Here is a 13,766-nt window from a genome sequence, read left to right on the forward strand (position 1 = left end):
AAGTTGTCTCTTCGTCAATAAAACAGATTGTTCAGGAAGTTTGGCAGCATTTGGAGAGAAAGCCAGAGATCTGTTTTATTCAAGTTGTCTCTTACTACTTTGTTGTAAAAAAAAAAGTGCGAGTTTTGCATCTAATCTGGACTTGCATATTGAGCCTGAAAATCACCTTATTTACCAAGGATGGCTCACTTACAGGAAATACAGTTTAAGAGAACACAGATCTAAGGTGATTTTAACTGCATTGCCTGAATGGATTGTGGAAATATTTAGTAGCAGCTTTCAAAGTAATACCAAAAAGGGCAATCTGTTTTCTTTTTAATATAGGCAACAGAGCAACACATCCAGTTTATAAGTCCTCCTTTTAAATGAGAGCAATGGCATATTTCGGGCAAATATCCTGCTCAACTACAGTAACACTTGCATCAAATATGCAGGAGCCCATTATTTAAATAAGATGGTCTCAAAGTATACTTTTTAAACGTAACAAAAATTTCCCAAGGTGCCTCAATCTGCCAGACCAAAGTGTCCACAAATGAACTTTAATTTAATTTGAATTTCCATTGAGATGAAGCAATACCTCACTTCAGTTTTGACACTAAACTGTTACTGTAACAGGCACATTTTATTGGAGATGCAGATATATAATCTGATAATGTATTTGTCCAAATCTTTAAAGGTGGCATGACAAGTTCAGAAGGCTACTAAAAAAAAAATGGAATTAATGGATTTTTAAATAGAGAAAGAGTACAAAAGCAAGGAATTAATGAGCCTTTTGGCCCCAGTTTGAGTAGTCTCTTCCAGGCTTCAACATTCTTCCTTAAAGTGTGATATCCAGTATTAGAATGCAGATCTCACTGACTGGGATGAGCGACTTCAGTGATGTGAAGAGTCTGAAGAAGCTAAGATTGTTCCCTGGTGTTCAAAATTGTAAAGGGCGGCAATAGAAATGTTAGAAATATTAGAATGAGGAGATCGGGACTGCACTGTCTGAAAGGCTTGTGGAAACATTCAGTAGCTACTTTAAAATTAAGTTTTTATAAATAATTGAAGGAGAAATTACAGGGCAAGGAGGAAACATTAGATGCACCTAATTAGAAAAAGAGCCAGAACCAGTCCAAATCACATGACTATGAAAAGTTGTATTTCATGGACATGATCAAACCAGGACTACATTACTTTCTTAAACATGTAAGACAGAGCTAGACAGGTTCAGTTAGGGGATCACAGGTTACAGGAAGAAGGCAGGAGAATGGGGTTGACAAATACAATCATGATTGAATGACAGAGTAGACTATAGACAAATGGTATAATTCTGCTCCTACAACTTATGGTCTTAAATTACAAATCAAATTTTGAAATAGGATTCTTAAAAGTTATTTATTTAGGAATGTATTTTTGCATTAAGATTTTCAGGTAGTCTTTCCTGTGTCAACTTTGATAATGAATACAAATGGAAAGAAAGTAGTTATTTCAGTTGAGGAAACAATAAAAGCAGCCTTTTTTCCCCCCAGAGTGACTAATACTATACCAATGACTAAACTAACTGAAACGAACTTTTTATTTAATCCACATAGTTCAAAGATGCTACAACATAATCTCAGGACAGGATTTCCATTTTCTGAGGTGGCAAGAAGAAGGGTGAATGTGCTTATAATAAAACTGGATGAGTATTCCAAAATCAGACCATTGAAATAAACCTTCACAATTAAAGTTCTCCCTTCTTACATGGCAAGAAGCCTATACACATGTATTTGCATCTTATCAATGACAACTTACTGGAATTAACTTCCTGTTCGCAATTAATCTCTATCCAGTTGAGATATTTGACACTTCAGAAACTCAACTGTAAAAAGAAAGCACCTACCTGGTGACTTTGGGTAGATAAATAAATGTAGCACAGTAGCATGCATACCTTTAATTTGTAAGGTTTCGGTTCAAATCCCACCTTTGCCAGAAGTAAATAGATGATTTTCGTTTTAGTTCATATGATCCTATTCTGACCCAATCCCTCAAAGCACTCACTAAGAGTACATGGTGACTTGACTGGCACCTTGTGACCTTACCCAGTATTACCATCAGCTGGCAGCATAAGTCAGATTCCAGAAGGAAACTTGACTTGATAGATTAGATATTTCAATTTTGTATTTAGCTATTGTGGTCATTAGTCACCAAAACTTATTCATAAGGCTGATGTTCTTTAAAAATAAGTTTACAGTTTAAAAAACAAAACTATTATATATAGAAAAAAGACAATAAGAAACGTCATTGGAAATAGCAAAACAGAATTCAAACTTGTTCTCCAACACAATTCTTTACTGTTACTTTAATTCCATTATACTTCTTTATATCCTCCACACCAATGCAGAATCTTACCTAGCTTTGTGCTGTAACAAACTTGTAGAGATATTACTTTTGATTTTTCTCATCCAAATTGTTGATACGTATTAGACTCAGAGATGTACAGCATGGAAACAGACCCTTCAGTCCAACTTGTCCATGCTGACCAGATATCCCAACCCAATCTAGTCCCACCTGCCAGCACCTGGCCCACATCCTTCCAAACCCTTCCTATTCATATACCCATCCAGATGCCTTTTCAATGTTGCAACTGTACTAGCCTCTGGCAGCTCATTCCATACACGTGCCAGTGAAAAGGTTGCCCTTTCGGATCTTTCCCTTCTCACCCTAAACCTATGCCCTCTAGTTCCCCCACCCCAGGGAAGAGACTTTGTCTATATATCCTATCCATGCCCCTCAATTTTATAAACCTCTAGAAGGTCACCCCTCAGCCTCCAATGCTCTTGGGAAAACAGCCCAAGCCTATTCAACCTCTCCCTATAGCTCAAATCCTCCAATCTTGGCAACATCCTTGTAAATCTTTTCTGAACCCTTTCAACCTTCACAACATCCTTCCGATAGGAAGGAGACCAGAACTGCATACAATATTCCAATAGTGGCCTAACCAATGTCCTGTACAGCCGCAACATGACCTCCCAACTCCTGTACTCAATACTCTGACCAATGAAGGAAAGCATACTAAATGCCTTCTTCACTATCCCATCTACCTGTGATTCCACTTTCAAGGAGCTTTGAACCTGCACTCCAAGGTCTCTTTGTTCAGCAACACTCCCTAGGACCTTACCATTGAGTGTAAAAGTCCTGCTAAGATTTGCTTTCCCAAAATGCAGCACCTCACATTTATCTAAATTAAACTCCATCTGCTACTTCTCAGCCCATTGGCCCATCTGATCAAGATTCCTTTGTAATCTGAGGTAACCTTCTTCGCTGTCAACTACACTTCCAATTTTGGTGTCATCAGCAAAGTTCCTAACTATACCTCTTATGCTCACATCCAAATCATTGTTAATAGCTGGGACCCCAAGCACTAATCCCTGCAGTACCCCAAATCACCACCTCCCATTCTGAAAATGACCCATTTCTTCTTACAATGTTTCTTGTCAGTGAGTTTTGAGAAGATTTGTAGCTCAGGTTGAGGTTCTGGATTTCAGTTTGTTCGCTGAGCTGGAAGGTTCATCTTCAGACGTTTTGTCCGGAGGCTCGCTGAAGATGTTACGTAGTATGATGACGGATCCTCTGAAAATGAACCTTCCAGCTCAGCTAGCAAACCTACATCCAATGTTTCTTGTCTCCTAACCAATTCTCAATCCGTGCCAGTTTATTTACCTTTTATTTGATATGCTTTGATTTTACATACTAAAAATCCAAATACAACATAGCTTATATATTTTAGAAGTTACATCCTGAAATCTCCAGTTTCCCCTTCATAAATCCATTATCAAATCCCTTTACAAGACAAACTCCTGCATTTTCTGTACTATTGATGGTAACAATCTGTGATTCCCAGCTTTTCTTCCCCACCCTTTTTTTAAAATAGTGGGGTTTTACTAGTCAACCTCCAATCTGCTGGTACTGTTCCAGAATCTACAGAATTTTTGAAAATGTCAACCAATAATAATATGAACCTCCTTAAGTACTCTGGAATGCAAATTATTCAGTGCTGGAGATTTATCAGCTTTCAGTCGCATTAATTTTGCCAGCATCTTCAATTCTACCTTCCCCATAGACCCATTGCTTCCCTAGCATTTCTGGGAAATTAATTCTTGCTTCTATAAGACAGAACTAATTGCACTGCCCTTTCAAGAAGCACAACAATGCAGAATCACAGAATATTTTGTGGCTTTAGACTGGAGCAAGATTAACCTCCAAGAGCATAATCTAGGAACTTCATGAGGAAGGAGGTCAGAGCTACAATGTCTCTTTACTAAGACTGTGTACTTTCACTTGTAAAAGATCTGTGACAAATAATGGGTGAATAAAGCATGGCTGGGGTCAATCCAACAATTCCTCCTTTAATCATGGCACAGGGAGAAGCAGCCGGACAAGAACAAGCCAAAGGACAGTTCTTATACAAAACAGAATCTACAGGCTTAGGTGTAACTCTGCAAATGAGTGAGAAACAGTGTAGAATAAAACTCAGGTTACCCTGCGCCAGTGTATCATCCCTAAAGCTTTAGACAAGGTCCTGAGGTCAGATAATCCCAACCTGGTAGACTACAGATAGCAGCTGCCCTATATTTCCACACCAGTAGATTGTTCAAGGATATTACTGATTCTTTCTTTATGACAGCCCACCAATTTACGTCTTTTCTCCTTGATGGAGAGAGTCAGATAGCTCACACATTAGGAATCTGATCTTGCTGGTATCGCACCGGTTCAGGGTGCAGTTGAATGTGCTCACATAGCTATCAAAGGATCCACTGCAAACCTTTGTCAACAAAGGATTCCACTCCATCACTTTTAAACTATTTGTGACCATATTGCAGATCTGCACTAGATGTCTAAGAAACTGCACAACACTTATATCCTCCCCACTTTTTCAAAGGCTGTCAGCTCATACAAGGATAGTTACTGGATTGTCAACGAATATCCCTTCACATTTTGTTTATGACACCTCTAAGAAATGCTCCCTTCTACAGAGATATAATGCAGCGCAAAGACATGCCTGAGATCACACACATTGCAGATCAGACCACTGACAGGCCTTGCAGAGATGAGGCTCTGGATGGTGCTGTACAGTATAACCCAAACAAGGCTCTTGCATCATAGCAATCCACTGCATCTAGCACAATCTCAGTTTTCCAAAGTAGGGATGTACTTGCTAGGAGATTCACAGCAAGACGACAAAGAGGAGGACAAGGGCAAGAATCCAAAGATGGGCTAGGATGGTTATCAAAGATTGAAAGACTGTCAACTGAGCTACAACCTCTAGTCGCCTGATTCTAAGATGCATGAGCTTTGTTAGACTTAAGCTCTTATTAATATTTAATTGATGTAGTTAGTCATCTCTCTGCTTGCCACATTCCTTTAGGGCTGGGTATTTTTTTCTATTTATTGATCTAAGCAATCAAACATAGACTTTTTCTTTCAACTATGGTTCTGATGTCCTCACCTCTGACAACTAATATGCATGCTGAAATCTTACCCGAGACCAAAGTCAATGCTAAAACAGCTGTGATACTTGGAGCAGTTAGTTCTTCTACTCAAACTCCTGAAGGTTTGCACAAAAATAATCATGTTAGACATATGAGCGCCATCAGGGAGTCCATTCCTTGGTGAATATCACTGCTTTGTTCCACATCCTAAGCGTGCACCTTTTGTGCTATATACCCTCATAATCCCTTCAGTGCTTTTAAATGAGTCCTCATTGTACTCTTGTAAAGCCCAAGGATCCTCACCAACAACACAATGATATATACAGTAAGGAACTGCATCCTCCATTTAGCTCCACACTTATTTTACATTGAAATGTGATTTGGCCATTGCCTATCTCAGTGTTGAATATAGAGTCAGAGATGTACAGCATGGAAACAGACCCTTTGGTCCAACCCGTCCATGCCGACCAGATATCCCAACCCAATATAGTCCCATCTGCCAGCACCCGGTCCATATCCCTCCAAACCCTTCCTATTCATATACCCATCCAAATGCCTCTTAAATGTTGCAATTGTACCAGCCTCCACCACATCCTCTGGCTTTTGAGAACCTCAGTCATAGGACAGATGTTTCCCTCCTGGAACCTGTAATAGATACATGAAAATTTCCACTATTCTTTCAATAAGCTACACGTGTGGACAACTGGACGTCCCAGGTGCTAGTTCCTCCAGTAGATTTTAGGATTACCTTCAGTGGTCCCAATATTTGCCTATAGAATCTTGGACTACAATCCAGATGCAAGTCTGACTTCAGTAAATGTGGTGAAGGAAGTACACCCTGGTTACTTCGAAGAATCTGGCTGGTATCCTCTGGGCCTAACAGTCTCTGTATGATGCACACTTGCATCCTCTTTGATCTGAGTTGCTTGAAGCAACAAGGTCTCTGGCAGTGGAGGGAGCAGGGCAACTCTGGAGAGTCCTTAGAAACTGCTGCTAAGGTTGCTGTCTGTCAGTTCTCCTCCCAGGGAGTGCCTGTTGGCATTATCCTGTATCCTTGAGAAGAGAGGGTACCTGGAACTCAGGCTGAAGCCCCTTGAGCTGGGGTTGGTAGTACCTGCAGATGGAAAGAGTTAGTTGGTGAAGATGCAGAATAGGTGATGCAAGTCAGCTCATTTGTTTTTGTGCTCAGAGAATAGCTAAGGACTCTCCAGAGTTGCCGTGCTCCCTCCAACTCTCCACTGCCAGAGACCTCATTGCTTCAAGCAACTCGGATCAAAGAGGATGCAAGTGTGCATCATACAGAGACTGCGAACTGTTCGGTCCAGTTGCTTACTGGGCTGTTGGTCTATTCAGGTTTCCCTGTCTTCACACAAACTGTCCCAGTCATCCCTGGCTGGCTTGTTGGGTCTTTCTTTTAAGGGGGTGAGAATTTATCTGGCATCACCTTTGCTGGTCTTGGCCCTCTCAGCATGGTTATACACCAGCTTCTCCTGCAACAAGATAAAGAGAATTAAGTGTGATGGTAACAGGAGCAGGAACAGTTTGTGAATGTGTATAGCCTTATCAGGCAGCGAGATGTACTCAGTGAACAGGACGTGCAGTGAGCAGGAAGTGTTAGCAGTCTGAGAGGAAGAGGGATCACTCCTTGAGTGCACAACATCATGCTGTAGTGAGGCTTGCAAGCTGTAATCCTTAGTGAGATGCCTGTACAGTGACAAAATGAGACTGAGTGATGCCCCTGTATGAGGTAGCAGGAAAAAAAAGATAGTGTCACTCACCCTTCTGGCACGTAGGATATCATTCGGTTTCTTGCACCACTGCCCTGCAAACTGCTCCTAGGCAGAATGAATCTAAAGAGATGGTCTCCTGGTGCGATCATCTGAGAACAGCATGAACTTTCTCTCTGTTACTTTTTAGAGTTATGTTTTATCGTCACAAGTACGGAACCATGTGATCACAATGAAAAGTGTATAATGTCGCCATTCCCAGTACCTAGGTACAAAATCTTAGATACAAGGTAGAAAAATAAAGAAATAAAGTTAAAAGTTCAACAGTCTCTCAAGTACTTAGCCATGCTGAGCTTGCACTTCCTAAAAGGGCTCCATCTTCTCCACTTTGGCCTGCTCTCCAGGAGACCTCGGACTGCTTGCTCTCACTGCTGCAGATGCTGGGGAACCTCCCTCACCACTGCACTGGGCTCACTCTTCCTGCAGTGAGCTTGATCATTGCCATACTTCAATTTCAAAGTGGGAAATTTCAGGTTTTGGTCACTCATTTTAAAAATGCACATTTCACACAAGTAATACTATTTTGTTAGAAGGCATGAAAATATTTTCTCCTCTTAGATTTTTTAAATATTTCCTTTGAAGCAAGTTATGGTATTAGTTAGAAACTTGGGAGATAAAGACTGGCTGTGTCCCATGATGACTTTCTTCTAATATAATTGAAGGGGCCAGTTAATCATTTTGAATATAGTTTCACAAGTTCTGTTAGTTCTCTGCCATTTAATACAAAAGGGTTTTTTGCTCAAATCATCAGGAAAGCCCACTGCAGGAATAGAGGGCATATGTTTAAGGTGAAAGTGAAAAATATATAAAGCATTGCATATTGTTATGATCACAGCTGGTGTTGCTACTGGACAAGTCAAATTCCCAGAATGAAATGTTGCTTGAAAAATCATATATTGTTCTTTGTCTAATTTACACTCTCACAAACATAAGAACACAAAACACAGATCTGGTTTCAACAATAAAAAAAAGTTTACTATGTGAAAGAAAGAAAAATAAAACAAACCCATATATGCATCAGTTTGAAAGATTTTGTACCACATAGTAAAACAAAATCCCATTACTCCTCAAAACCATCATTTTAGAGTTACTTAAAAACCAGAAGGATGTTCCTTCCCTTTCAAATCAAAAGGTTTGGCATAATCACTTACTTTCAGTTTCAGTCCTGAGACACATCTGAAGCCCTTTTCTTGAAGAGTTACACAACTGATCTTACACTTTCTCAGCTTTGAAGAGCCATTGCAAATTTATTAGCAAACACTCCTGGTTTAGGAGTTTACACAAACTATAGAAGTAATTTCTTCCATTAACTGCTCTGAACAGCCTGGTTTTCTGGCAGAAACTATACTTGCACTTAACGTCAGTCAGGTTTTCTATGAAATGCATAAAAACTTCCAATTTTTTGAATTAACATCAATCCTTGATTATTCTAAACCCTGATATCTTTCAATATTTTCTCTGTCCTGTTGTTAAACTCCACAATAGATGGAGTTTAATTTAGATAAATGTTAGGTGTTGCATTTTGGTAAGGCAAATCAGAGCAGGACTAATACAGTTAATGACAGACTCAATGAAGTGTTGCCAAACAAAGGGACCGAGGGGCACAGGTGCATGGTTCCTCAAAGGTGGAGTCGCAGGTAGACAGGGTAGTGAAGGCAGCATTTGGTATGTTTGCCTTTATTGTTCATAGGAGTTGGGCTGTCATGTTGCAGCTGTACAGGACATTGGTTGGGCCACTTTTAGAATACTGCATTTAATTCTGGTCTCATCGCTACTGGAAACCTGTTGTTAAACTTGAAAGGATTCAGAAAAGATTTACAAGGATGTTGCCAGAGCTGGAGGCTTTGAGCCACAAGAAGAGGAAGAATAGGCTGGGGCTATTTTCCTTGGAATGTTAGAGGCTGAGGGGTAACCTTATATAGATTTATAAAATCATGAGAGGCATGGATAGGGTGAATAGCCCAGGTTAGGGGAATCCAAAACTAGAGGGCATATGTTTAAGGTGAAAGGGAAAAGATTTAAAAGAGACCTGAGGGGCAACTTTTTCACGCAATGAATGTTGCATTATGGAATGAACTGCCAGAAGCAGTGATGGGAGCAGGTGCAATTACAACTTTTAAAAGGCATCTGGATGGGTATATGAATAGGAAGGGTTTAGAGGGATATGGGCCAAATTGCTGCCAAATGGGACTAGACCAGTTGAGATAGCAGGTCAGCATGGATGAGTTGGACCAAAGATGCTTCAATGCTGTATAACTCAATTACTCTTTAAGCCTTTAGTCGTCTGCTCTCTGACACACACTGGATTAAATTCATGATTCTGAAAAGACTGATCGAGTTACTTATTATGCCCATTCACAAAAAGAGATTAACATGTATATGCTACTAATTTAAAATCCAAATGTTAAACAAAAAAATATTTTTTAAAAATTGCCTCTTTAATCACAATATGCATGTAAATATTTTAATTATTAGGTAGACAAGGATGGCATTATGCAATTTAAATGCTACTGAAAACAGCTTAATTGTGCCATTCTAATGCTATTGAATAAAGCCTAAAATATTATTGTACATCACAAATAATATAAACTAGACTAAGCCCAATGACTTTTCAAGGTAGACTCATGCAATGATAGAATCCTGTTTTTAGTTGGTTTTCATTAATTTTAGTTTTGTTTAATACTGCTGTTATATTTCAGGTGCTCCTCAGTAAAACATCACAGCAATATCACAGTGCATCAAGGGAAACAGACTGATGGCCAAAGTATGCACACTTCTTGTACTTCCTCATAGAAAAGGAACCTTTGTTTTGCAGTAAGGTAATTGCACGACAGTAGAGTACAAGCAGATCAGTGATAATACGGGAAAGCTATAGAGTACTGCTGCAGGTGATGTTCAGTCCTGGAACTGAAAGCTGGAAACTGAAAATTTAACATGCACTGACCATAGCTAAAGGTCTGCACAAAATCAAAATATCTGTGCTATCTATAGAATTTCCTAAAGTTGATATACACCATTCTGGCTGGCTGAAACAATGGCAATGGACCAGACCAACAAATGCTGCTTCTAGTCAAAACAATTTTTTAAAAATTCAATTGAAAAATGTACATACTGTAATCAAAATTCTCTGCCTTCAAGAATTAAAAAAAGGAACTTTTAAAAAAAAATATCTAAAGTACTACAGATTAAAACTAAATTGAAAGATGAAACTACACTATTTCTGAAATAATCTTAAAATTACTCTTATGCTACATAAAGCTCTAATTTGAAAATGTACATTTCAACAGGAATATTTAACTTTTAAAGGCAGTATCTCACTGTATACTTTTTTCTTACAATTGCTTTTGCCATTTTATCATTCAAACTTTGTTCACAAAGAGATGTGTGCACACAAAGATTGTAACTGTCTGCCCAAATATAAAAAGCTCATTAGCAGCACAAATGTTAACAAATTTGTGTTTGAGAAAAAGTGTTATGAAAAATGTTTAATTCATTTGACTGAAATTTCCAACAATCCACCAAATGTTACAAGATGCAACTAATGAAGTTTTCTTCAACAAAAATCCTCATTCTCTTTGGTTTTCTTCAGATTTTGGTTTATTGAAAGCCTATGGAACAAACAAGCATTAATGGTTCAACTCCAGAGTTTTAAAAATAGTAATCCACATAATCAAACACTTTGGTGAAGTAATCAAAAACACTATATTACTCCATTTACTTTTTCTGAGATTTTCAACGATTTTTTTAATCACTCAAGTAAATGGGATACGGAAAGATTCACACAAGAAACTCATTATGTACATTAGGAAGCTCTTCCAGGAAAAATGAACCTTTTATCATGACTTCAAATTCTTCTACATTACAATATTTGACATAAATTACACTACTACAGTAATAACAAAACACTTGTTTAAATTTGAAGTTGGAGATAAAGTCTTTAAAAAAAAACAAAGCTCATGTTATACAAATTCGGTTAAAATAAAAAATCTCAATTTTAGAACAGTGTTATTTCAATCACACTGCACATGACAGAAATTGTCCACAAAACCAATAATTCAACTCTTGCTTAGGAACGCACCGCATTCTTTCTTCCAGCAAATTCTGATAATTCATTAAAATTGTGGATTGATTTTAGTTATTATCTATTCTCCAGGAATGGGCTGACTTTGTTGCCCTGAGCTGGTGTTGGGTGCCTTAGCCATGCGAATAGGCTTAGCAGAGCTAGGTTTGTATTATTTCTGGGAAGCATTTGAGAACAGGCGATTCAATGGAGATATACACAATACAAAAAGCTGGATTGCATTGTGTGGACCAATTATTTTAACTCTGTGTGAGGGAACACTGGGGTCATGCTTATAGATTATGCAAGGAATTTAGTTGGCTGCTGAACATCAAACCTATCAACAGAACTCCACAGGATGTGGCAAACTCTCTCTTGTATAACTTAGAGAGATCTGGACCTGTTTCTGACTGGTGTGGAGATCATCTTATACATGGTTGGTATTCTGTACAATCAATCAATCAAGGTGAACATGGACCCTGGGACTAATCTCAAATTTTTAAATTTTGGTCTCAAATTGGCTTGGGTTTTTCATTGATTTTTACCATTCCTATGAACAAGATTCTTTTATTTTCTAAACTCAGCATTCATCTTTGCAGGAAATCACAGTCACTGCAAAGCACAATTTATCAAAACAACATTTGCTGTTGTGAGAAACGAAGCTCACTGCCAAATAATTTTAGTCAGAGTCAAATTCCGAAGCAGTCTTTATTCATACATTCAGGCAAGTCTGGGTGACCACAAAGTAGGCACACTTCTGAATAATATTATTGCACATTTATACAGTTTTCTATGAGCCTCTCTGTACCTCCCCTTTTACCTCACGTGACAGTTGTATTGCTTTGTGCAGCTGCTAATCTAATCGGCTTACCACATCTGTCTGTGGCCTGTTGTGAGCGTGCAACCCTCCTTGATAGCTGAGTCTTATTACTTTTGCTGATGCAACACTGGATCTCATCACTTCTGCACACTGAGTCTTTATGACTTCTGCAGAAGCAACACTTAGACACATTTTCCACACTGTCAATTGTATTATACAGTTATTCATATTAGACCAGACTTATTGAAAATAAAGTCAGTATAAACTCCATTTGTCCATACAGAAATATTAATTTTCACAACTCTAACACTAAAGTGGTTTCCGAATTAAATAACGTTGTTCTCAAGTAGAATCTATAAACATGCCAATTATTATGAACCCAAATTATATTATTACTGGACTTGATTGCTCCCAGAATGAAATCTGGCTTTTGTTTTTTTTTTATTTTTATTTTTAAAAACAAAATGACATTCACTGAATGTCAAGCACACAATGTTGCAGGCTTGGTTTAAGATTATTATTCAAAGAAATGAAGAAAAGTAGAATAAACCAAACTATTTGAATGTGTTAAACGTAAAGATTGAAAAACATGGTTAAACGCAAGAGCACTCAAGTACAGTAGTCATAGCAGAGACGGCTATACGGGCTTAACCTAAACGTGGCTTCAATTCCCAATCTTGAGAACCAGCCTCTTCCTCAAGTCTATATAACTTCACTTAGACTTTCATTGAAACCCTAGGAGAAAGTGAGGACTGCAGATGCTGGAGACCGGAGTTGAAAAATGTGGTGCTGGAAAAAACAGAGCAGGCCAGATAGGTAAGACCACAATTTCCCCTCCAACGTGGTCGATGATGCTCTCCACCGCATCTCCTCCACTTCCCGCACCTCCATCCTTGAACCCCGCCCCTCCAATCGCCACCAGGACAGAACCCCATGGTCCTCACCTACCACCCCACCAACCTCCAGATACATTGTATCATCCTCCGTCATTTCCACCACCTCCAAACAGACCCAACCACCAGGGATATATTCCCCTTCCCACCCAAATCAGCGTTCCGGAGAGGCGACTCCCTCGTCAGGTCCGCACCCCCCACCAACCCAACCTCCACTCCCGGCACCTTCCCCTGCAACCCCAAGAAGTGCAAAACCTGCGCCCACACCTCCCCCCTCACCTCCCTCCAAGGCTCCAATGGATCCTTCCATATCTGTCGCAAATTCACCTGCACCTCCATGCACATCATTTACTGTACTCGTTGCACCCGATGTGGTCTCCTCTACATTGGGGAGACAGGCCGCCTACTTGCGGAACGTTTCAGGGAACACCTCTGGGACACACGCACCAACCGACCCGTGGCTGAACACTTTAACTTCCCCTCCCACTTGGCCAAGGACATGCAGGTCCCTGGCCTTCTCCATCGCCAGACCCTGACCACACGACACCTGGAGGAAGAGCGCCTCATCTTCCGCTCCAACCACACGGGATGAATGTAGATTTCTCCAGCTTCCTCATTTCCCCTCCCCCCAACTTATCTCAGTCCCAACCCCTGGATTCAGCACCGCCCTCTTGACCTGCAACCTTCTTCCTGACCTCTCCGTCCCCACCCCCTCTCCGGCCTATCACCCTCACCTCCTTCCACCTATCGTAT

General features: G+C 39.6%; 1 protein-coding gene across 4 annotated transcripts in view; it reads right to left on the reverse strand.

Moving 5' to 3' along the window:
• Window positions 1-8,190: 8,190 nt before the first annotated feature.
• clcc1 (chloride channel CLIC-like 1) overlaps window positions 8,191-13,766 on the reverse strand; it is a 54,277-nt gene continuing 48,701 nt past the window's right edge. For all 4 annotated transcript variants that reach the window (XM_087990804.1, XM_043699729.2, XM_043699727.2 and 1 more), the window contains one exon: window positions 8,191-10,848. In XM_087990804.1, the coding sequence (XP_087846930.1) occupies window positions 10,807-10,848 (42 nt within the window). In that variant the 3' untranslated portion in view covers window positions 8,191-10,806. The remainder of the gene's footprint in view (window positions 10,849-13,766) is intronic.

Source organism: Chiloscyllium plagiosum, unplaced genomic scaffold (genome assembly GCF_037043375.1).
Source record: "Chiloscyllium plagiosum isolate Xiang-an unplaced genomic scaffold, Cpla_swu_hap1 HiC_scaffold_9, whole genome shotgun sequence".
Taxonomy (NCBI): Eukaryota; Metazoa; Chordata; class Chondrichthyes; order Orectolobiformes; family Hemiscylliidae; genus Chiloscyllium; species Chiloscyllium plagiosum.